The sequence below is a fragment of the Somniosus microcephalus genome, chromosome 3 (genome assembly GCF_052327205.1).
Source record: "Somniosus microcephalus isolate GS21.2 chromosome 3, FLI_Smic_1.0, whole genome shotgun sequence".
Taxonomy (NCBI): domain Eukaryota; kingdom Metazoa; phylum Chordata; class Chondrichthyes; order Squaliformes; family Somniosidae; genus Somniosus; species Somniosus microcephalus.
In genome coordinates, this window is record NC_140989.1 from 267,098,355 (window position 1) to 267,121,342 (window position 22,988).

A 22,988-nucleotide genomic window follows, 5' to 3' on the forward strand; every position below is an offset into this window, starting at 1 on the left:
CTCTCTCTTCCCCAGTCTCTCTCTCTTCCCCAGTCTCTCTCTCTCTTCCCCAGTCTCTCTCTCTTCCCCAGTCTCTCTCCTCTCTTCCCCAGTCTCTCTCTCTTCCCCAGTCTCTCTCTCTCTTCCCCAGTCTCTCTCTCTCTCTCTTCCCCAGTCTCTCTCTCTCTCTCTTCCCCAGCTCTCTCTCTCCTCTTCCCCAGTCTCTCTCTCTCGTCTCTCTCTCTTCCCAGTCTCTCTCTCTCCTCTCTCTCTTCCCCAGTCTCCTCTCTCTCTCTCCCCAGTCTCTCTCTCTCTCTCTCTCTTCCCCAGTCTCTCTCTCTCTCTCCCCAGTCTCTCTCTCTCATCTCTCCCCAGTCTCTCTCTCTTCCCCAGTCTCTCTCTCCCCTCTCTCCCCAGTCTCTCCCATCTCTCCTCCCAGTCTCTCTCTCTTCCCCAGTCTCTCTCTCTCTCTCTTCCCCAGTCTCTCTCTCTCTTCCCCAGTCTCTCTCTCTCTTCCCCAGTCTCTCTCTCTCTTCCCCAGTCTCTCTCTCTCTTCCCCAGTCTCTCTCTCTCTTCCCCAGTCTCTCTCTCTCTTCCCCAGTCTCTCTCTCTCTTCCCAGTCTCTCTCTCTTCCCCAGTCTCTCTCTCTTCCCCAGTCTCTCTCTCTTCCCCAGTCTCTCTCTCTTCCCCAGTCTCTCTCTCTCTTCCCAGTCCTCTCTCCTCTCTCTCTTCCCAGGTCTCTCTCTCTTCCCCAGTCTCTCTCTCTTCCCCAGTCTCTCTTCTCTTCCCCAGTCTCTCTCTCTTCCCCAGTCTCTCTCTCTTCCCCAGTCTCTCTCTCTCTCTTCCCAGTCTCTCTCTCTTCCCCAGTCTCTCTCTCAGTCTCTCTCTCTTCCCAGTCTCTCTCTTTCCCCAGTCTCTCTCTCTTCCCCAGTCTCTCTCTCTCCCAGTCTCTCTCTCTTCCCAGTCTCTCTCTCTCTTCCCCAGTCTCTCTCTCCTCTCTTCCCCAGTCTCTCTCTCTCTCTCTTCCCCAGTCTCTCTCTCTCTCTCTTCCCCAGTCCTCTCTCTCTCTCTCTCTTCTCCCAGTCTCTCTCTCTCTCTCTCTCTCTCCCCAGTCTCTCTCTCTCTCTCTCTCTCCCAGTCTCTCTCTCTCTCTCTCTCTTCCCCAGTCTCTCTCTCTCTCTCTCTTCCCCAGTCTCTCTCTCTCTCTCTTCCCCAGTCTCTCTCTCTCTCTCTCTTCCCAGTCTCTCTCTCTCTCTCTTCCCCAGTCTCTCTCTCTCTCTCTCTTCCCCAGTCTCTCTCTCTCTCTCTCTTCCCCAGTCTCTCTCTCTCTCTCTCTTCCCCAGTCTCTCTCTCTCTCTCTCTTCCCCAGTCTCTCTCTCTCTCTCTCTTCCCCAGTCTCTCTCTCTCTCTCTCTTCCCCAGTCTTCTCTCTCTCTCTCTCTTCCCCAGTCTCTCTCTCTCTCTCTTCCCCAGTCTCTCTCTCTCTCTCTCTTCCCCAGTCTCTCTCTCTCTCTCTCTCTTCCCCAGTCTCTCTCTCTCTCTCTCTTCCCCAGTCTCTCTCTCTCTCTCTTCCCCAGTCTCTCTCTCTCTCTCTTCCCCAGTCTCTCTCTCTCTCTCTCTTCCCCAGTCTCTCTCTCTCTCTCTCTTCCCCAGTCTCTCTCTCTCTCTCTCTTCCCCAGTCTCTCTCTCTCTCTCTCTCCCCAGTCTCTCTCTCTCTTCTCGTCTTCAGTCATCTCTCTCTCTCCCGTCTCTCTCTCTCTCCTCTTCCCAGTCTCTCTCTCTCTCGCTCTCTCTCTCTCTCTTCCCCAGTCTCTCTCTCTCTCTTCCAGTCTCTCTCTCTCTCTCTCTCTTCCCCAGTCTCTCTCTCTCTCTCTTCCCAGTCTCTCTCTCCTCTCTCTCTCTTCCTCAGTCTCTCTCTCCCTCCGCTCCTCCCCCCCCCCGCCCCCGCTCGCTCCCCCCCCCGGCCTCCCGCTCGCTCGCTCTTCCCCCTCCCCCCCCCCGGCTCCCGCTCGCTCGCTCTTCCCCCCGGCCTCCCGCTCGCCCCCCGGTCTCCCGCTCGCTCTACTCTCTCCCACCCCCCCCCGGTCTCCCGCTCGCTCTACTCTCTCCCACACCCCCCCCCGGTCTCCCGCTCGCTCTACTCTCTCCCACACCCCCCCCGGTCTCCCGCTTGCTCTCTTCCCTCCTATTCAAGAAAGGAGGGAGAGGAAAAACCAGGGAACTACAGGCCAGTTAGCCTGACATCAGTCAATGGGAAAATGCTGGAATCCATTGTTAAGGAAGTGGTGTCAAGTCACTTAGAAAATCATAACATGATTAGGCAGAGTCAACATGGTTTTATGAAAGGGAAATCGTGTTTGACAAATTTATTAGAGTTTTTTGAGGATGTAACTAGGATGTAGATAATGGGGAACCAGCGGATGTAGTATATTTGGATTTCCAAAAAGCATTCGATAAGGTGCCACATAAAAGGTTATTACACAAGATTAGGGCTCTTGGGGTTGGGGGTGATATAGTAGCATGGATAGAGGATTGGTTAACAGACAAAAGAGAGTAGGGATATACGGATCTTTTTCAGGTTGGCAGATTAGTGGGGTGCCGCAAGGATCAATGTTGGTGCCTCAGCTATTTACAATCTATATTAATGACCTAGATGAAGGGACCAAGTGTAATGTATCCAAGTTTGCTGATGATACAAAGCTAGGTGGGACAGTAAGCTGTGAGGAGTAACACAGAGTCTGCAAAGGGATATAGATAGTCTAAGTGAGTGGGCAGTAAGGTGGCAGATGGAGTATAATGTAGGGAAATGTGAGGTTATTCACTTTGGTAGGAAGAATAGAAAAACAGAATTTTTTTTAAATAGTGAGAAACTTTCAAATGTTGGTGTTCAGAGAGATTTGGGTGTCCTCGTGCAAGAAACACAAAGCTAGCACGCAGGTACAGCAAGCAATAAGGAAGGCAAATGACATGTTGGCCTTTATTGCAAGGGGGTTGGAGTATAAGAGTAAGGAAGTCTTGCTACAATTGTACAGGGCCTTGGGGAGACCACACCTGGAGTACTGTGCAGAGTTTTGGTCTCCTTATCTAAGGAAGGATATACTTGCCTTGGAGGCGATGCAACGAAGGTTCACTAGATTGATTCCTGGGATGAGAGGACGGTCTTCTGAGGAGAGATTGTGTAGAATGGGCCTAAACTCTCTGGAGTTTAGAAGAATGAGAGGTGATCTCATTGAAACATACAAGATTCTGAAGGGGATTGACAGGGTAGATGCTGAGAGGCTGTTTCCCCTCGCTGGAGTGTCTGGAACAAGGGGGCATAGTCTCAGGATAAGGGTTAAGCCATTTAAGACTGAGATGAGGAGGAATTTCTTCACTGAGGGTTGTGAATCTTTGGAATTCTCTACCCCAGAGGGCTGTATATTCAAGGCTGAGATCGATAGATTTTGGGACTGTGAGGAATCGAGGGATATGGAGATCAGGCGGGAAAGTGGAGATGAGGTTGATGATCAGCCATGAACTTATTGAATGGCGGAGCAGGCTCGAGTGGATGTATAGCCTACTCCTGCTCTTATTTCTTATGTTCTTATTTGTGACTTAAGTCTCGGTATGCCTCTGACACCTGATAACTTTGTTTATGTAGCTTCTTAGCAGAAACAACCTAAATGACTTCATTTTTAAAAATTAATTGATAATTCATGTGTTCAGTGTGTCTCGTGTTTTTTGAGATCATACTGTAAGAACTTTGTGTATGTTTAAATGAATTGTGTGTATATGTAGTGTCAAAACTTTTTTAGACTGGAAATTATCAGTACTATCTTCAGTGCAATTTTTTGAGATTGAAAAAGTTTTTATTTGATGCTGACCATTTTAGCAGATGGCAAAGATGCCAACTGTGATAATACAGTAGTATAGTTTTGATGACATTCACAATGTGGAGAGACACGATTACAGCCCAGATGGTTGCTAATTGCAAATTTAAATTACTAGTAGCTGTTGGCAGTAGTGTACAGATGATGTAAAAGTGAATTTTGAGCTTTGTGTTGAAATTGATACAGAATATTATTTAATGTATCTACAGTTGACGTTTGAAATCAGTTATTCATGTTGTAGTTTTCTCTTCCCCTTTTTAGAATGTAGTTAAAAACGCCTGACACTTTTAGGGTTCATTACACTAATTTAGCTATTTTTTGACTCGTGACTAATCCTAATTAATCTGATGTTTGCATATAACTTTCACATTATAACAGTGTTACTATATAATCTGAATGCATCTTCTTTGGGAGCTGTTGATATTTTCTCAATTTCTGTTTCTCCAGAATAATCATCCCCACTCTTGAGTTGCCTCAAGAGAAGGAATATATTCTCCTTGATAATGTGTGTACGGTACAGATTGTGTATAACTTATGTAGCACTTACTAAACGCAGCTAGTGTTACATTGATGTACAATTTACAAAATTTGTTTTCAGAGAATCAGTTCCAGTATGCTGGGAGATGAAGGGTTCTTTGACTTGTTGAGTCGGTTCCAGAGCAATCGGATGGATGATCAACGATGTTCATTCACAAAGAGTCAGAATGGGCCGACAAGGGCTGCACCAGCCTCATCAACCCCACCCAAAACGTTGGGTGAGTGTTATTTCAATTTTCCTGACTTTATGCTGGAATTACATTCCTTAACTTCACTCATATATGGTTGTCCCTGTTGGCACAGGGAAATTTTGTGTGCGATCAAATTTATTTTAGGTATTTTTACTGTTTTTCTTGGTCATATTTTTGGCCAATTCTTTGGCTGAAGGGGGTTCTAGATCTGTTTTTGCTTGAACCAGTCTTGCTAAAAAGCTATTCCTTGGCACTGTGAAAGTCTCTAAAGGAATCCCTTTATTTATGCCATTTGAAGGAAAAACAGGTAAAGAAATAGAGGGATGTCAGGCAAGTTAGATTACATCATAGGAAGATGGCATTCAACAGCCTTTGTTCTCCCGAATGTATTTGTAGGTAATGCCACACTTCTGAGGAACAATGTTTGTAGATGCACTGATTCATTATGGAGACTGTATTGGGATTGTCACATGCTGCAAGCTGGTCTTCAACCAAACTCCAGAGCAGGAATGGCACTGCCAGTGGCTGATGTCACTTCAGCATAAGAGTCTTTTTTCCCCCCCATTAGTCAGGATTTCGCAAAGTCCAAGGCGTCACTGCACAGATGTAACTGTACATGCTGCTGCACAAAGTGGTGGTGCATCTCTTTAACTGCAAGAGCTACTACTCCAATCATTGTGCAACTGGCCTGTTGCCATCTGCACAAGCAGCAAAACATTTGCTACTGCTCTATGCTAGTAAGCTGTGTAGTTTTGGCTGGTCAACCCTCTAGCAGTACTCCTGTGCACACTTTGTGGTCCCAGGTCTTTCTGTTGCCAACCTGCACCTAAACTCTCTGGATTGGAATAAGTGCAGTGGGTCCCTATAGGGAGAGAGCATGCACACTATAAGGCAAACAGAAATTCACCTGTGTATTTGTCAGTAGCTTGGTTTGGAGATCTTTTAAACATGGGTTTTCATGTTGTAGGCACTTGACCAAAAAATAGTTTGTCTCTGTAACATTAAGATTTTCACCAATCTTGATAAATGATACCCTTATTAGACCTGTGACCTCTTTTCAAAATGGTCTTTAGAGTTAAATGTATGGGTATAAATATTAATTTGGTACTTTCCCTGAATTTAGAAAGCATTTCTACATTGGAATTGTATTGCTTTACTGCAGATCATATTTGTTCCTGTAATTATACTGTTAACTGCATAGTATTTCAAGATTACTGTGTCTATAACCGAATTTCAAACCTAGCGGGGGAAAAAATGCCCTTTTATTGAAGGTGCAGTTGGAATTTGTTCTAAAGTATTATATCTCCAATATTCTTGCAGCTCTTTCTACTTCAGTAGTCTCGCCACAGACAGATGAGTTTTTGGATCTGCTTGCAAGTTCTCAGAGCCGTCGATTTGATGACCAGCGTGCAAGCATTAGCAATCTTCCAGGCTTGCGGCTTAACCAGCACAGTAGCCACTCTGTTCTCAATCACCTGATCACCAGCGGTGACAGCAAGGAGCCAGATGATTCCTTCTTTGACATGCTAGTAAAATGTCAGGTAAGTCATATTTTTGTACCTTACATCTTTATTGACTGCATTTAAAAAATATCAGTTGCAGTTCACGTGTGTAAATTCTACTGTTGCACCATTCCTGGGCCAAGTGTCGGGGGCGTAGAACAAGGGAACACATGAGATTAAATGTAAACAATTTAGGACCGAGAGCAGGGGAAACTTTTACACGGAGGGTTGTGAGACTGTGGAATGCACTACTGGAGATAGTGATTGATGCAGAGATCATGTCACCATTTAAGAATAGGTTAGGGGATAAAGGGAGACAGGAATACAATGGGCACATGGGATTATGACTACTGCTCATGTGAAGAAGAAACACTAGCATGGCCTGTTTTCCTTTTGTAAATTTATGTAATTCTGAGTTTTATCAAGTTCTCAAGTATATCCAATTACAGGAAACTTTGGTTTATCCGGAGGTTGTATGGCCGGAAGCTTTGCTCTAACGGCAGAAATCAGCAGCCGTTTTAGTTAGTTTTTTTTTCTTCTCCTAGCATTCTGTTAACAGGCAGGCTCTGGAAAGCATCTTTGGAGCTTCGCAACAGCTTCAGAGATGCGCCGAGTGTTTACGAGCTGTTGCTGAGCAACAGTGTTTGTTGTCAAATACGGAGATTTTCATCTCCGTATGCTTCAACGTTGACTTTGCATGTCCGGCACTTTTGATAGATCGGCAACACGTCGGTGCCGGATATCAGAACTTTTCCTGTATAATGGAAACCACTTCCTATTTATGTAAAATTTTGACTCTAAAAGCTTCCAAGTACAGGCAATGTGTATTATAGCATTAAGTAATACAGACCAAATGCAGTTAGGGATGCTGCATTTAGTTTCACTACATGTGCTGTGAGGGGAGTATTTAAAGAAAGATGAAGTAACAGCCAAGTTTGCTGCTGGAAAGTACACATGGGTGGAGTGTTGGGTGTGGCTGTGATGTCTTTCACAGTTCAATAGCCTGCGGACCCTTATTGTCTGGGCTCACCGATGAAATTGGCTTAGGAGGGCTGTGAGAATATACCATCTTCATGAAAGTTTTTAAGAAGGGGGAGAAACTCTGCTGCCTTGTAATTTCATTCCCTTCATATTTATCCAATTCTCTTTTGAATGTTACTATTCAATCTGCTTCCACCACCCTTTCAGGCGGTGTAAAAAAATGTTTCTTCATGTCGTCTCTGGTTCTTTTACCAATCACCTTTAAATTTGTGTCCTCTAGTTACCAAACCTTCTGCCACTGGAAACAGTTTCTCCTTATTTACTCCATCAAAACTGTTCATGATTTTGAACACCTAGCAAATCTCCTCAACTTTCTCTGCTTGGAGAACAACCCCAGCTTCTCCAGTCTCTCCACATACCTGAACTTCCCATCCCTGGTACCATTCTAGTAAATCTATTCTGCACCTTCTCCAAGGCCTCGACATCCTTCCTAAACTGTGGTGGCCAGAATTGAACACAATACTCTAGCTGAGGCCTAACCAGTGTTTTATAAAGGTTTAGCATAACTTCCTTGCTTTTGTACTCCTATGCCTCTATTAGTAAAGCCATATGCTATTTAACAGCCTTCTCAACTTGCCACTGTCAAAGATTTATGTTCATGCACTCCCTTTAATATTTTACCATTTAGTTTATATTGCCTCTCCTCATTGTTCCCACCAAAATGTATTGTATTATTTCACACTTCTTTGCGTTAAATTTCATCTGTCACATGTCTGCCCATTTCACCAGTCTGTATGTCCCCCTGAAGTCTGTTACTGTCTTCCTCACTGTTTACTACATTTGAGTTTCATAACTTCAAGGTTTTCAGATGCTATGCCCTGTATACCCAAGTCCAGATCATTTAATATCAAAAAGAGCAGTGGTCCTAATACCGACCCATGGGGAACACCATTGTACATCTCCATCCAGTCTGAAAAACAACCATTCACCACTTTGAAGTCTTAAAAATTGTTCAAACAATTAGAGGGTTGAAATTGGTGCAGTGGCTCTCTGCTGCAGACTTGGTACTGAGACATTTCACACACCAATCATCATTTGAGACAGATGCTAGGCAAATCATAACTATCATTGGCAAATTCTACGGAAATACCCTCTCTAAGCACAAATATCAAGTATGGTCATGATGACAACTTATTTATATAGCGCCTTTAATGTAATAAAACACCCCAAGGCACTTAACAGGAGTGTTAACAAAAAAAAACAAAATTTGACACAGCCATATAAGATGTTGAAGCAGATGACCAAAAGCTTTGTTGAAGAGGTCAATTTTAAGGAGCATTTAAAGAAGGAAAGAGAGGTGGAGAGATTTAGGGAGTTAATTCCAGAGCCTAAGACCTAGGCAGCTGAAGGCACAACCGCCAATGGTGGCGCATTTAAAATCTGGGATGTTCAAAAGGCCAGAATAGGCAGTGTGCAGAGGTCTAAGGGCTGGAGGAGATTACAGCAAAAGGAGGGGCTTGAAAACAAGGTTGAGAATTTTAAAATTGAGGTGTTGCTTAACTAGGAGCCAATATAGGTCAGCAAGCATGGGAGATGGGTGAGCGGGACTTGGTGCGAGTTAGCACATGGGGAGCAGAGCTTTGGATGGCCAAGTTTATGGAGGGCAGAACTAGGGAGACCGGCCAGGAGTGCGTTGGACTTGTCAAGTCTAGAGGTAATAAAGGCATTGATGAGGGTTTTGGCAGCAGATAAATGGAGGTAAGGGCGATATTACGAAGGTGGAAATGGGCAGTCTTAGTGAGAACGGATATGTGGTAGGAAGCTCAATTCGTGATCAAATATGGCACCAATATTACATACAGACTTGATCAGCCTTAGATAGTTGCCAGGGAGAGATCAAATCAGTGGCAAGGGAACAGAGTTTGTGGCATGAATCAAAGACAATAGCTTCGATCTTCCTGATATTTAATTGGGAGGAAATTTCTACTCGTCCATTGTTGGATGTCGGACAAGCCGTGGTAAAAGCAATTTCAGTACTGTGGCAGGGACGGAAGCCTGATTGGAGGGATTCAAACAAGGAGTTCTGGGAAAGCAGGGCACAGATTCAGGAGGCAAGCAACAACCCGTTCAAGGACTTAATGGGGAGGAAAGGGAGGAGGTTGGAGATGGGGCGATAGTTTGCAAGGACGGAGGAGTCAAGAGTTTTTTTTTGAGGAGAGGGGTGATGACGGCAGATTTGAAGGAAAGGGAGAGAGAACTGTTAACAATATCACTAACATGGGAGCCAGGAAAGAAAGTTGGGTGGTCAGTAATTTAGTAGGAATAGGGTCGACAGAGCAGGACGTCAGTTTCATTGACGAGATGAGCTTTGAAAAGGCAAGAGGGGAGAAATATGCATATTTTAGGGTATGGGGTAAAACTGAGAGGAAGTAAGGTCTGCTGGGCTAGGGGAAGAGAATTGAAAGCAGAAGCAGTTGAACAAATGTCCATGATCTCCTCACATTTATTGTTGGTGAGGGAGGAGGAGGCGGCAGGGGAGGGTGGTTTGAGAAGTCTGTTAGTGGTGAAGAGAAGCCTGGTGTTATTTATGCCGTCCATAGTGATTGAGAGCAGGACCCGGTAGTGCTTTACATGATCTAGCCAATTGTCCGCCAGACATTTAAGTCTGCGTCCCTTAGACTTAAGGAACCGGAGATGGGAGGTATACCGGGGGAGTGTGTAATGATTTTAGTGGCGACAAGGGCCTCAAGGAGGGGGGGGGGAGAGAGAGAGAGAGTGTGTGATTTAGTAAGTCAGTAGCTGGAGAGAGGTCCTGGAGAATAGTAGTTGGGAATTAGAAAGTGCAGTGGTATGGGACTTAAGGGAGAGTTTTTTTCCCAAGGGCGGATACGAAAAGTGGGTTTAGGAGATTGAAGGGGAATATGGGTAGAGTGATATAAGGAAATGGTCGGAGACTGCCTTATCGGTGATGGTTACAGAAGGGATAGTGAGGGGGTGGCTGTATATGGGTGGGGGAGTTGACATGAAGGGACAGATTAAGAGAGGAAAGGAGGGCAATGAACTCAGAATAGAGGGAGCAAGAAGAGGTGGAGGTTGAAATCACCAAAGATGAGAAGTTGCTCAGGGCAGAGGGAGGACAGCAGAGACTGGGGGCCGGATTTTGCGATTCCTACTGGTGCATACGAGGTGTGTAGGGGCCGTGCAAGTGCCGGTTTCAGACGTGCGAAACGCATGCGTTGAAACCCGGCACTTGCGATCTGTCAAGAATTCTCTTGACAAATCATCCGCCTGCCCAAGAAAAGTATCTCTGCGGGTGGAGAGTTGCGCTTTTTGCAAATATTTGAAAGTTCTTTATCTGAATGCACGCAGCATTCGTAACAAAATTGATGAGTTGACGGTACAAATAACTACACATGGGTATGATCTGGTGGCCATTACGGAAACATGGCTGCAAGATAATCATGACTGGGAACTAAACATACAAGGGTATTTGACAATTAGGAAGGGAGGTGGGGTTGCTATGTTAATCAAGGATGGAATCACTGCAATAGTCAGAAATGAGATTGGGTCAAAGGATAGTGAAATAGTTTGGGTGGAGATGAGGAATAATAAGGGGAAAAAGTCATTAGTGGGTGTAGTCTATAGGCCTCCTAACAGTTGCAACTCTGTTGGTCAGAGTATAAATCAGGAAATAGTTGGGGCTTGTAATAAGGGAACAGCTATAATCATGGGGGATTTTAACTTTCATATTGACTGGACTAATCAAATTGGGCATGGCAGCCTTGAGGAAGAGTTCATAGAGTGTATTAGGGACGGGTTCCTTGAGCAGTATGTAACTGAACCAACCAGGGGACAGGCAATCTTAGATCTGGTCCTGTGTAATGAAACAGGATTAATAAAAAATAGTAAAGGATCCCCTTGGAATGAGTGACCATAATATGGTTGAATTCCAAATTCAGTTTGAGGGTGAGAGAGTTGGATCTCAAACCAGCATACTGAGCTTAAATAAAGGAGACTATGAAGGTATGAGAGTAGAATTGACTAAAGTGGACTGGGAAAACAGATTAAAGTGTAAGTCGGTACAAGAGCAGTGGTCTACATTCAATGAGATATTTCACATCTTTCAAGATAAATATATTCCACTGAGGAAAAAGGGGAGTAAAAGAAAAGACAGCCATCCGTGGCTTAGTAAAGTAATAAAGGATAGTATCCGACTGAAAATAAGGGCATATAAAGTAGCCAAATCTAGTGGGAGGATAGAAGATTGGGAAGCATTTAAAAGCCAGCAATCAATAACTAAAAGATTAATTAAGAAAGGGAAGATAGATTATGAAAGTAAACTAGCAAAAAATATAAAAACAGATAGCAAGAGTTTCTACAGCTATATAAAAAGAAAAAGGGTGGCTAAAGTGAACGTTGGTCCATTAGAGGATGGGACCGGAAAACTAGTGGTGGGGAACATGGAGATGGCAAAGACGCTAAACAAATATTTTGTCTCCGTCTTTACAGTAGAGGACACTAAAAATATCCCAACACTGGATAAACATGGGGGGGGGGGGGGGGGAGCTAAAAAAAGATGGTACTCAGTAAAATAATGGGACTCGAGGCGGATAAATCCCCCGGACCTGATGGCCTACATCCTAGGGTCTTGAGAGAAATGGCGGTAGGGATTGTGGATGCATTGGTGATTATTTTCCAGAACTCCCTGGACTCAGGAGTGGTCCCGGCAGCTTGGAAAACTGCTAATGTAACACCCTTATTTAAGAAGGGAAGTAGACAAAAAGCTGGAAACTATAGACCAGTTAGCCTAACCTCTGTGGTTGGCAAAATGTTGGAGTCCATTATTAAGGAAACAGTAACAGAGCATTTGGATAAACATAATGTAATAGGACAGAGTCAGCATAGTTTTATGAAGGGGAAGTCATGTTTGACAAATTTGCTTGGATTCTTTGAGGATGTAACACACAGGGTGGATAAAGGGGAACCAGTGGATGTAGTGTATTTGGACTTCCAAAAGGCATTTGACAAGGTTCCACACAAAAGATTACTGATCACGATAAGAAATCACAGGATTGGGGGTAATATACTGGCATGGGTGGACGATTGGCTATCTAACAGAAAACAAAGAGTTGGGATAAATGGTTCATTCTCGGGCTGGCAATCAGTAACTTGTGGTGTTCCGCAGGGGTCAGTGCTGGGACCCCAACTCTTTACAATCTATATTAACGATTTGGAGGAAGGGACCGAGTGCAACATATCCAAGTTTGCCGACGATACAAAGATGGGAGGGAAAGCAATGAGGATGACATAAAAAACCTGCAAAAGGACATAGACAGGCTAAGTGAGTGGGCAGAGATTTGGCAGATGCAATATAACGTTGAAAAGTGTGAGGTTATGCACTTTGGCAGAAAAAATCAAAGAGCAAGTTATTATCTAAATGGAGAGAAACTGCAAAGTGCTACAGTACAAAGGGATCTGGGGGTCCTGGTGCATGAAACACAAAAAGTTAGTATGCAGGTGCAGCAGGTGATCAGGAAGGCCAATGGAATCTTGGCTTTTATTGCAAGGGGGATGGAGTATAAAAACAGGGAAGTCTTGCTGCAGTTATACAGGGTATTGGTGAGGCCACACCTGGAATACTGCGTGCAGTTTTGGTTTCCATATTTAAGAAAAGATACTTGCTCTCGAGGCGGTTCAGAGAAGGTTCACTCGGTCGATTCCGGAGATGAGGGGGGTTGACGTATGAGGAAAGGTTGAGTAGGTTGGGACTCTACTCATTGGAGTTCAGAAGAATGAGAGGCGATCTTATCGAAACATATAAGATTGTGAGGGGGCTTGATCGGGTGGATGTGGTGAGGATGTTTCCACTGATGGGTGAGACTGGAACTAGGGGGCATAATCTAAGAATAAGGGGCTGCCCTTTCAAAACTGAGATGAGGAGAAACTTCTTCACTCAGAGGGTAGTAAATCTATGGAATTTGCTACCCCAGAGAGCTGCGGAAGCTGCAACATTAAATAAATTTAAAATGGAGATAGACAGTTTCCTAGCAGATAAGGGAATTCGGGGTTACGGGGAGAGGGCAGGGAAGTGGACGTGAGTCTAGATTCGGATCAGCCATGATCCTATTGAATGGCGGAGCAGGCCCGAGGGGCCGTATGGCCTACTCCTGCTCCTACTTCTTATGTTCCACCTGTCACATTCTTACGCCTGCTTTTACCAGCTTGAGTTTTTAAAAAACTCTTCAAAAAGGTAAGTTTATTTTAGCTCTGTAAAAATTTAATTAAATGGCATTTTAATTAATTTTAAAATATGTAATTAAAAAATGTTTTTATTTAATGTGTTGGTGTATTTTTTAGGTAATCCCCATTCATACTTTTGACAGTTCTGTACATACGGAATTGTCAAAAGTATGAATGGGGATACCCTTCTTCCATTGGTTGGGCTGGCCCATGTGATCCCAGGAGCGCCTATGACTTGCTTGCGCCCCTGGGATACGTGGAGTCTCTGCCCGCGTGGGCCTGGAGATGCCCAGGAGCGCAAGCCGCCATTCCTCCCGGGCCACCCTCAGATCGCAAATGTTGGCCCGATATCTCAGAGAAAACTGGAGTGGTATTTGAGTGGGCGGTACAGAATAAGGATATTAAGGTGAGATGCTTGAAGGAGAAGTTGCCGGAGGAGTAGGGAGACAGACGGAGCTTTAGCCATAGCCATAAAACATTCAAATCTTGTTCTCTTCATTCCCCTAGGGAAAACTTAAGCCACACATCTGATAACGTAACAATGGGGTGTCTGATTCAAGGTCTTCATTGACTAATGATAGTAGGAAACTAACCTGTTGGGGGAAATCCCACCCTCTGTCCAAATTACTGTCCTGTCATAAGGTCATTGGGCATGGACAAGTATTAGTTTTAATATGTATATGTGTTCTGACTTGGTGCTTGCAAACTGATGGTTTGTCTATGAAAGATTTGCAGTTGTGTTTTTAAAAAGTAAAAAAATGCAACAAAGATATGGAGCTATGCTAAGAATGCATGTTGTGAATGAGTTTAATATCAAACCAATATTCTGTAACATTAGCTGTGCTCAACAAGTGGGTGAAATGGTAAACTTCAGAGATGATTAATTTATATTACACCCTTAAGTAACAAATTTTTTGTTTCTTAAATATGAATTTTTTTTTACTGTAATATCTTAATCTGTCATCAGGGCTCCAGGCTGGATGACCAGAGATGTGCACCACCACAACCTGTACATAAATGTATTACTGTTCCTGATGAAGACTTCTTCAGCCTGATCCTGCGATCTCAGGCCAAACGGATGAATGAACAACGTGTCGCACTTCCCTCAAATGTGAAGGAACAAAAGCGGTGCCTCCCCCATTGAATGGAATGGACATGTTTACTGTTAATTAAAACACTAATTATTCAAGAGAAATTGGAAACAATAGCTGGGATTTGGTAAAATTCACACTGCACTTTGGACTGCTGTCAACTTGTCTAAGGTTCTATTGTCCATAAGTGTACTTTGCATTGAGCTATTGCTCCGTGTTTTTTTATTGTCTGTTTTAAATTTTACAGGAATTTGAATGATTCAAAAGATGAAACTACTAAAGGTAGTAAAATGGGACCAATGTCTAACAATTCCTATAAAAACTTGTCAAAGGATATGCCAGTAGTCTATTTTTTTAATTGAAAACTATTTCTTTTCTTCATCATTGATCACAACAGGAAAAGGATCATCCTGATTTTTTTATTTATCTAAAACAGATATGTAAAACCAACAAATGTTGACATTACCAAAATTAATTCTATTGTTTATAGAATTGTTAGCAGAAAATTGCAACTGCCTTCATTTTTCTGCTAACTGCTTTTTTAAAAAAGAGTACTACAGGTACCTATTTTAGACAATTACTACAGGAAATCATTGGTATTTGTAACGGAACTATTTTCTGATGTACAAAAAAGTATTTGTAGCCTTTTTAACGTATTCTACTGCCAATCTCGTCTTGTGCTGATTTTCTTTCTTGCAGTTTAATGAAGGGACTTGAACTGCATATAATTTTTGTGGATTTTTTTTTTTTTTATAACTGCTGCTGTAAGAAATGCTTTTAGCTCTTGATAAATGCAAATCTAGTGCTGAGCATTTATAACTTTTTACATTATTTCTAGATGTATTAGTTTTGAGTTTTCACACTAAGTTTAAAGCTCCAAATCTATCTCCAAGTCATTTGTTCTATGCCTGCTTTCAGTTGGGTAAAAGGATGTATATTTTTTATAGTACATTTGTGAAGGGAATAAACAAAAGTACTCCAATCTTGTGGAAAAACATGACAATTCTGCACACTTTGTTTTAAACAGACTAGGTTTTTTTTTAATCCAACTCTCTGATAAAAAGCCTACAGTAATAAGGCATGTTAAAGAAATTGTTTTGTCTTGCTAATGTTATAAAACATTTCACATTTTGGTTTAATTTGCCTTTAACTTACAAAAATGGGTAATGTTCCCTAATTGCAAAACATGCTTTTATAACAAAATATATAGTAAAGGGAGTGAACAGGCATGCCAAGATTGAGGTAATGTCTATCTCATTGGTAGAGGGGCATTGTATAGTTTAAGAATATTTAAAAAAGGATTCCAGGTAGCAGTTTGAAAATATCTCTTGTGCTTCCACAGCAAAAGGAGTGATGCATTCTATTCAGTTTTTTTTATTAATTCACAGGATGCGGGCGTCGCTAGTAGGCCAGCATTTATTGCCCATCCCTAATTGCCCTGGAGAAGGTGGTGGTGAGCCACCATCTTGAACTGCTGCAGTCTGTGTGGTGAAGGTACTCCCCCAGTGCTGTCAGGGAGGGAGTTCCAGGATTTTGACTCCGCGACATATTTCCAAGTCAGGATGGTGTGTGGCTTGGAGGTGGTGGTGTTCCTATGCGCCTGCTGCTTTGTTAGTCAAGATAAAACGGTGAATAATGGTAGAATGTAGTACTTCATTATATTTTATGTTTTTGAGTAGGCAAAGACTACAGGTTGATTTTTTTTTTTTTTAAACTGTTGATCACTATTGTCTTTCAGTGCAACTATTAGATGTTGCTTGTGTGTTTTTTTGCAATGATGTACTGTGGAATCATGACCTTACTGATATTACATCTGTAATAGAAACACTTAAGTCTGCTGTCTCACATAGCTTCCAGAGGTACTGGCTAAAAGCTAAGTAAAATTACTTCAGTCAGTTGGTATTTTGTCAGTAACCCAAATATGAAAGTGTGCAATGTTCAACCTATATTAAATGTGCATATTTTAATAGAATATTTTGGACATTGTACAAAAAAGATAAACAAGGACCAGTACGTCACATCTGCACCTGCCTGCCCATTAAACTGAATGAATGGAAATATGGGTTGATGCGCACAGAAGTGGAAAGCCCAGGCTCATTTCAATATGTTCATGCTGTCTGGATAGGTAAAATTGTATTAACCCTAGCTACCAAATCCATCCATGCTACTCTTCTCAGCAAGATACCCCCCCCCCCCCCCATCCTATGCTTCCTGCAACATGATCTGCATCTTAACACTATTCTACCAGTTGGCCTGTAAGAAGTGTTTCTCTCTATTAAGCAATGAAGTTTAAGGCACTGTTGGGTAGTTTTACCTTAAGGAATATGATCTTCTCCTGCATCTCTTCTGGAGTCTTGTTGAGCCTTGATGCCACCTTCTACCAGAACATTGCTCACTTCCAGGAAAAGTATGTGAATGTCAAACAGGGCAACTCTCTGTCCAATGGAGCAGCACGCCCACTTTGCCAGTGGCTGCGTCCTTTAAATGAGAGCAGCATACAAATTATTTAAATGAGCTGACCTCAAAGTACACAAAACAACTTGCATTGATTGCTTTTAATGTAGCAAAACATCCCAAGGTGCTCACTCTACCAGGACCAAATAGTCTGCTTGAAGATTTGTGATTTTAAACTTTGGTATCAAGAATGAGAGGCAATATAAACTAAATGATACAATTTTAAAGGGGGCAGCAGAAACCTGGGGGTTTATGTAACAAATCTTTGAAGGTGAAGGCTACTGAAAAAAACATCTCAGTTTGTTGGCAGAGTAAGAGAGTAGAAAAGCAAGGCTGTTATGCTAAACCTTTATAAAACATTGGTTAGGCCGTAGCTGGAGTATTGTGTTCAATTCTGGGAATGAAGATGATCATTTAAAAATACTTTTGTTTAAAAATTAGTTCCAATACTGCATCGAAACATACCAAAATTGGTTGTGTCCAATGATAACACTTCCTCTAATTGCCACCTTAAGACTTCACTAGCTTTGTCATTTCAATTGTCCACTAATCCAGCTCCCTTCCTCTGTCAGTGCTCTGTGATAATACTTCTGGTTTAAAAGGCATCTGTACAAATCAGCAGACAAACTAATGTACATTAAAACTGAACTATTACATATGCATATAAATGTTTTGATTGAAAGACAAAGCTGGCATGATGTTCTCTAAATGCTATTGAATGCAACCCAAACGAATAACAGCACATCACAAATGATACAACAGCCACTGACCTGACATATTAGATTAATGAACTAGGGTCCCTGTTTTTAGGTGGTTTTGGTTACTTCCAGGTTTATTTAACATTGCTATCACATTTCAGATGCACCTCAGTAAAACATGATCACAGTGCACCAAGAGGAACAGACAGGTGGCCAAGTAATACATTTCTTGCATTGCCTAGTTTAAAAAAATTGAAGTAATTACATGACAGTACTGAATGTAAACAGATCAGTGATAAACCAGGCCTTCTACTGCTACTGGTGCAGGTAGCTTTCAGTCTCAGAACTGTAGGTTCAAGATGCATTGATACAGCTTCAGTGTAAATCTTGAGTTAAAAGTTTGTGCCATCTGTAGAATTCCCTAAAGTTGATAAACACCTAATAAACAATGGAAATTGAACCAGACCAGCAAATGCTGATTCCAGTCTAGATATTAACAATGAAAGTAGAAGAAAGAAAAATTCAATTGAAAAAAATGCTGCATTGCGATCATAATCGTGACCTTAATTGAATTTGGTTCTGAAACTAATATGATTCTATGCAAAAACCACAGAAGGTTGTAAGTACATACCTCATCTTTCGATTCGGCACTTTACAGCCTTCTGGACTCAACATCAAGTTCAACAATTTCAGACCATAACCTCTGCCCCTATCTTTTTTTTCCATTTTGTTTTTCTCTCATGGCAGCTGTCGATCATTCAGCCAGTGCCATTTACACTTCATTTTGAGTCATCTTTTGTTTCTTAACTTGTCCTATTACCATCGCCTCTGACCTTGCACCATCATCTCTTTTGTCTCGTAATCTCTCCTGTCTTCCATCCTATCACAGACCTTCCATTTTGTTCTTTTCTTTCCTCCCCTCCCCCCTTTCCCTGCCCCTACACTTGCTTAAAAACCTATTACATCTCCAGCTTTTTCCAGTTCTGACGAAGGGTCATCGACCTGAAATGTTAACTGTTTCTCTCGCCACAGATGTTGTCTGTCCTGCTGAGTATTTCCAGCATTTTGTTTTTATTACATACATGCAGCATTTTTTATAATACATGATTTTTGTATCTAAAACTATAGGACTAAAATTAGATTGAAAGATAGAACTATAGATAATTCACAATACAGGAAACTTTGTGCTATCCGGCACCAAGCTGTTGCCGGACAAACCAGCGCTAATGTTGAAACATACGGAGATTTTGAGCTCCGTATCTGGCAACAAACCCTGTTGCAACAGCTTCTAAACAGTCGGCTGTACCTTGCAAGCATCTCTGTAGCTTAGCAACAGCTTCAGCGAGACCTTGCAGAGCCTGACTGGTGGGGAAAAAAAAGCAACGAAAAGAAAAAACTAACTAAACGGCTCCTGATTTTTGCCGGTGGCTCGAGCATTCCAGACAGTTAACCTCTGGATAAACCAAAGTTTCCTGTATATTCCTCAAATTAACTTAACTTAATTATCTTTTTACTATTGCAAATTTTTCTGAAAATGTACAACATTTCAGGGAGAATGTAAAACTTATTTTGAAGAAAGCATCATGTTGAGGGTCCGGTTTTTCTCCGATACTGGTTTTACTTTATGTTCATGAAGGCTGAAGCTTTATACACCAGTAGATGTATGTGAACACATGACGATTGTTAATCGCCACCCAAATTTAAAATGCAAATCGTTGCGTTAACAAAATCATGTAAAGTATGAAAGATACTTGGGATCATTTGACTGAAAATTCCAATAACCAGCAGTTGCTACAAGATGCATGTTCCATGCTATAACTAACGTTGGTTTCTTCAACAGAAGTCTTCATGTTCTTGATTCTCTCCAGATTCTGGATTATTGAAGGCCTATGGAACAGACAGCCTATTGATCAGACAAGCATTAATTTATTCAACTCAAAGCTTGAAAAAAAACAATCTACTTTGATTATTACTTAAAATAAGTGAAATAAAGAACTGACGTTACTCCATTCACATACAATATGAGCAATGTTGAGAATCTCAGTAACTTTAATGAGATATAGGGAAATTAACATAAGAAATTCATTACATACATTAGGAAGTTTCCCCAGCATACACTTAATCCTTATGATTTAAAACTCTGTTCAGCATTATAATATATACAAAGTTGACAATTTATAATTTTAAATATATAATTTACATCACCACATTAGTGACAAACCACTTGTTTAATTCTGAAAGTCCAGGAGGAAGAATCCATACAAAAACGAAAAAGACACACATCACACAAATGAGGTTAAAATCAGAAATCTCATGACTAGAACACAGTGTCATTTCACCAATAATATTGTACATTATAGAAACTGCTCACCCACAAACAACAATTTGGCTCTTGCTCAGGAAAACTCACTGCACAAAAACAAATTCTCACCTCTGGCTCTTTTGCTGATTACCTTTAAATCTGTGTCCTCTGGTTACTGATACTTCAGCCAATGGAAACAGTTTCTCCTTATTTACTCTATCAAAACCCTTCATGATTTATGAATCAGACAGATCAGATAATGCAAGTTGTTGGTGTTGACAAACTCTTTTACTCTCTGTCCTAATTTCTTTTAAAGCCTCTCTCTGACCCACAGACACCAAAAGGGCAGGCAGCAACATGCTGCAAGAGGAGCCTCTGTCCTGATCAGGAGGAATTTGTGCTTTTGTGTTTAGTAAAGAGCCCATCAGTGGATTGGCACACACATGTTCTTTACTATTGTCATACTGATTGCATGAAGTGTCTCCCATCATACTCAGTGTTCTGTATATTTTGGCTACCATTGAATAAAGCAGATTTGATTAAAACTGAACGTCATCTTGGTTAGTGCTAACTCGGTTCATCTTTGAAGAAACTGAAGGACTACACCGATCTGGTGCAGAACACACACAGTTTCGCTGTTACACTCTTGGGTCTCATTACCAGGCCAGTGGATAGAGGGGGTTGGGAGTCAACTTAATCAGGCATTATGACCATTTAAGGAAGCGACTATCACTGAACCAGATAGTGCAGCAAATTTGTAACACACTCCACCCCGAGAATCATTTATTTTGCCTTCCCTCTTCCAAGCTGAGCACCACGGCCCTGCCCCACCCCATCACCGAGTCGCTCTCTACAACCCCTCCCCACCAAGATGAATTGCCACTGGCACATTGCTCCGACCCCACTGAGAAGAGAATATGGCCCTGAATTTGCAGTTGGAGGCATACCTCCGGAGTACGCCTCTGACCCGCGAAATACTTCCGAACTTACCTCCTGGCTCCATAGCGACAGAGTTTGGGTCTCGGGCCTGCATAAAGGCCCTGGGATCAAGTGGGCCAGGTCCTCCAATGAGAAAGAAGGATTCCATTGCAGTCATTTCCGAAAGGAATCCGCAAATAATTAAACAATTTAGACAACTCTAATAAAGATAAATGTTCTGATTTTCAAATTTAATTAAATACAATAAAAATTAAATCTTTTGAAAAATAATTCTAAACATTTTAATCTGGGCCAATATTTGCATAAATTAATTTTAAGTGTTTTTGCATCATTTTTAATTTTTTAATTTTTAATTAAAGATTTATATTAACCCTTACACTGGTGAAAGCAGGCCCTAAGCCTGTTTTTACCAGCCGCAAGAGTTTCATGGGCAATTGCTGGGCAAATAGCTCAACTCTGCACCAGCAAAAGTGATTTCTCAGTTGGTTCGATAGATCTGTCAAGGCGTATCTTGCCAGATCGCAAGTTCCGGGTTTTCGCGCATGCAGAAACCGGGAACTTGCAGGGACTTTCAGCAGGCTTACGACTGCATACGCTGAGCATACTCCATCACGGGGACCTTAAATTTTGGGCCAATGTTTCAGCCCCCATCAGTTTCAATGAGGAGGAAATCAATCTCCACCCAATGCGCCCCTCCTCATTGAGCAAGAAAATTATCTGCCACCCATTGCATTCACCACCACTCCCGCCCCCCAGCTGGAAAATGGTCCTATGTCCATTGTCCCCAATCCATAAAGCATCTAAATGGGCCCTAGCAAACTGTTGTTCTCCCCACCACCACTATTCATCCAAACATCCTCCACACCAATCCTTCTTCCCCTATCCTCTCACTGCTTCTTCTCTAAGAGGAATGTTTAAAAATAATTACAATGCACCTGGTTTTCCCCAGAGTTCAGTAACTGATAAAACTTTGCCCAATGAGAGGTTGCCAACGTAAAACAGTGAATTTTTGCAACACTATTTAAAAAACATGAAATCTCACCCTTCCACCAATTACTATCTTGCAGTTAAGTATTTATAAAATAAGGTTTAATTTCTGTCACAAAAGTATCTAAATTTCCAGGAAAACTTACTTGCACTCCCACATTTTCTATGGAGGACGCCTCATTTGCAAACTTCCTTTCCTGTGTCGGCTTTTTGGCAGTAACTTCAGTCTCTGTGGCACTCTTTCCTGATGGAAGCCGTGAAACTGCAACAAAGAGCTTGTCAGTTGTCCCAAGTTCCTCAAGAACTTGTCCATTATTCTGCATATCCTCCTCGCCTGCTCTTCTCTTGTTGTGTAATTGATTATCTGATTTACTATCAGGCAAACCAGCTGCTGCCTTATTTTGCAAATCACCACCTTCACACTGTTCAACAATCCCTCCAGCTTGGTGAGCAACATCATCTTCCGTGACATTTTGTGCAGTGTATGGTACATTTTCCTCTGGTGGCTGTAGTACGGTAGATGCAAAGACCCCATTAATTGGCCCCAGTTCTTGAGAAGTGTTCCTAGCACAATGATAGTTTTGCTGGTCTGGTACTCTTCTTCTGCGTAGCTGGTTGTCACCTCTCCCATCATCAGGCATCCCAGCTCTTTCCCAGTTCATTAGATCTTCCACACCCTGGTGATTTACATCTCTTGGCCTATTGTGACCTGTAATTGCAGCACTGGGCTGGTCATGGTTGGCATCTCTTCTGATGCGAGGAACATAGCCAATGTCTCCCCCAGCTTGGTAATCCACATATCCTCCCCGTTGGTAAAAAGCATTTTGAACAGGGCCTTGTACACCATATGGCGCATCATGGTGTGCAATTGGAGCTCGAGGACCAACATCTGGCAATGATCTACATAAACCATATCGAACAACTGCGTGACCACAGGAATAGCAGAATGCCTGCAAAACACACAAGCAAAAAAAGGTAATCATAGTAATGTCTGAGAATCACTGAACAGTAAATTTTGCAAATCCTCTCCCTGAGCTAAAGAAGTTGAGAGGTGCTTCAGAAATAATGCCACTTAAAAATAACTTGCAAAGTCTGCTACTTTTAATACGTTAACTTCAGACCTTCATCTCACAGAAAATATTTCTATTGACAGATTTTTCCAGTATAAATGAAGAAAAGGTGCAGGAGATGCAGACAGAGACATCCCTGTATTCCGTGC

At 42.1% G+C, this 22,988-nt stretch overlaps 2 protein-coding genes across 5 annotated transcripts in view; one reads left to right on the forward strand and one right to left on the reverse strand.

The window, feature by feature from the left end:
* The first annotated feature begins 3,584 nt into the window (after positions 1 to 3,584).
* On the forward strand, positions 3,585 to 20,388 carry LOC147121893 (G protein-signaling modulator 2-like). Its single transcript, XM_085982429.1, has 3 exons — positions 3,585 to 4,602; positions 5,896 to 6,116; positions 14,266 to 20,388. Exons 1-3 carry the CDS (start codon positions 4,461 to 4,463, stop codon positions 14,440 to 14,442), a joined length of 540 nt encoding a protein of 179 aa, XP_085838555.1. The 5' UTR covers positions 3,585 to 4,460; the 3' UTR covers positions 14,443 to 20,388.
* clcc1 (chloride channel CLIC-like 1) overlaps positions 17,647 to 22,988 on the reverse strand; it is a 39,695-nt gene continuing 34,353 nt past the window's right edge. For 2 of the 4 annotated variants that reach the window (XM_085982421.1, XM_085982422.1), the window contains exon 10: positions 19,557 to 22,719. In XM_085982421.1, the coding sequence (XP_085838547.1) occupies positions 21,850 to 22,719 (870 nt within the window). In that variant the 3' untranslated portion in view covers positions 19,557 to 21,849. Of the gene's footprint in view, positions 19,445 to 19,556; positions 22,720 to 22,988 lie in introns of those variants that run through there. The other 2 variants (XM_085982423.1, XM_085982424.1) reach the window with 2 other exon arrangements.

What these genes read in the sequence shown, in the direction of transcription:
- LOC147121893 (XM_085982429.1), top strand. Translation starts at nt 4,461, where the DNA reads ATGCTGGGAGATGAAGGGTTCTTTGACTTGTTGAGTCGGTTCCAGAGC. An exon ending in AACCCCACCCAAAACGTTGG is followed by an intron (nt 4,603 to 5,895) that starts GTGAGTGTTATT and finishes ATATTCTTGCAG; the next exon opens with CTCTTTCTACTTCAGTAGTC. An exon ending in ACATGCTAGTAAAATGTCAG is followed by an intron (nt 6,117 to 14,265) that starts GTAAGTCATATT and finishes ATCTGTCATCAG; the next exon opens with GGCTCCAGGCTGGATGACCA.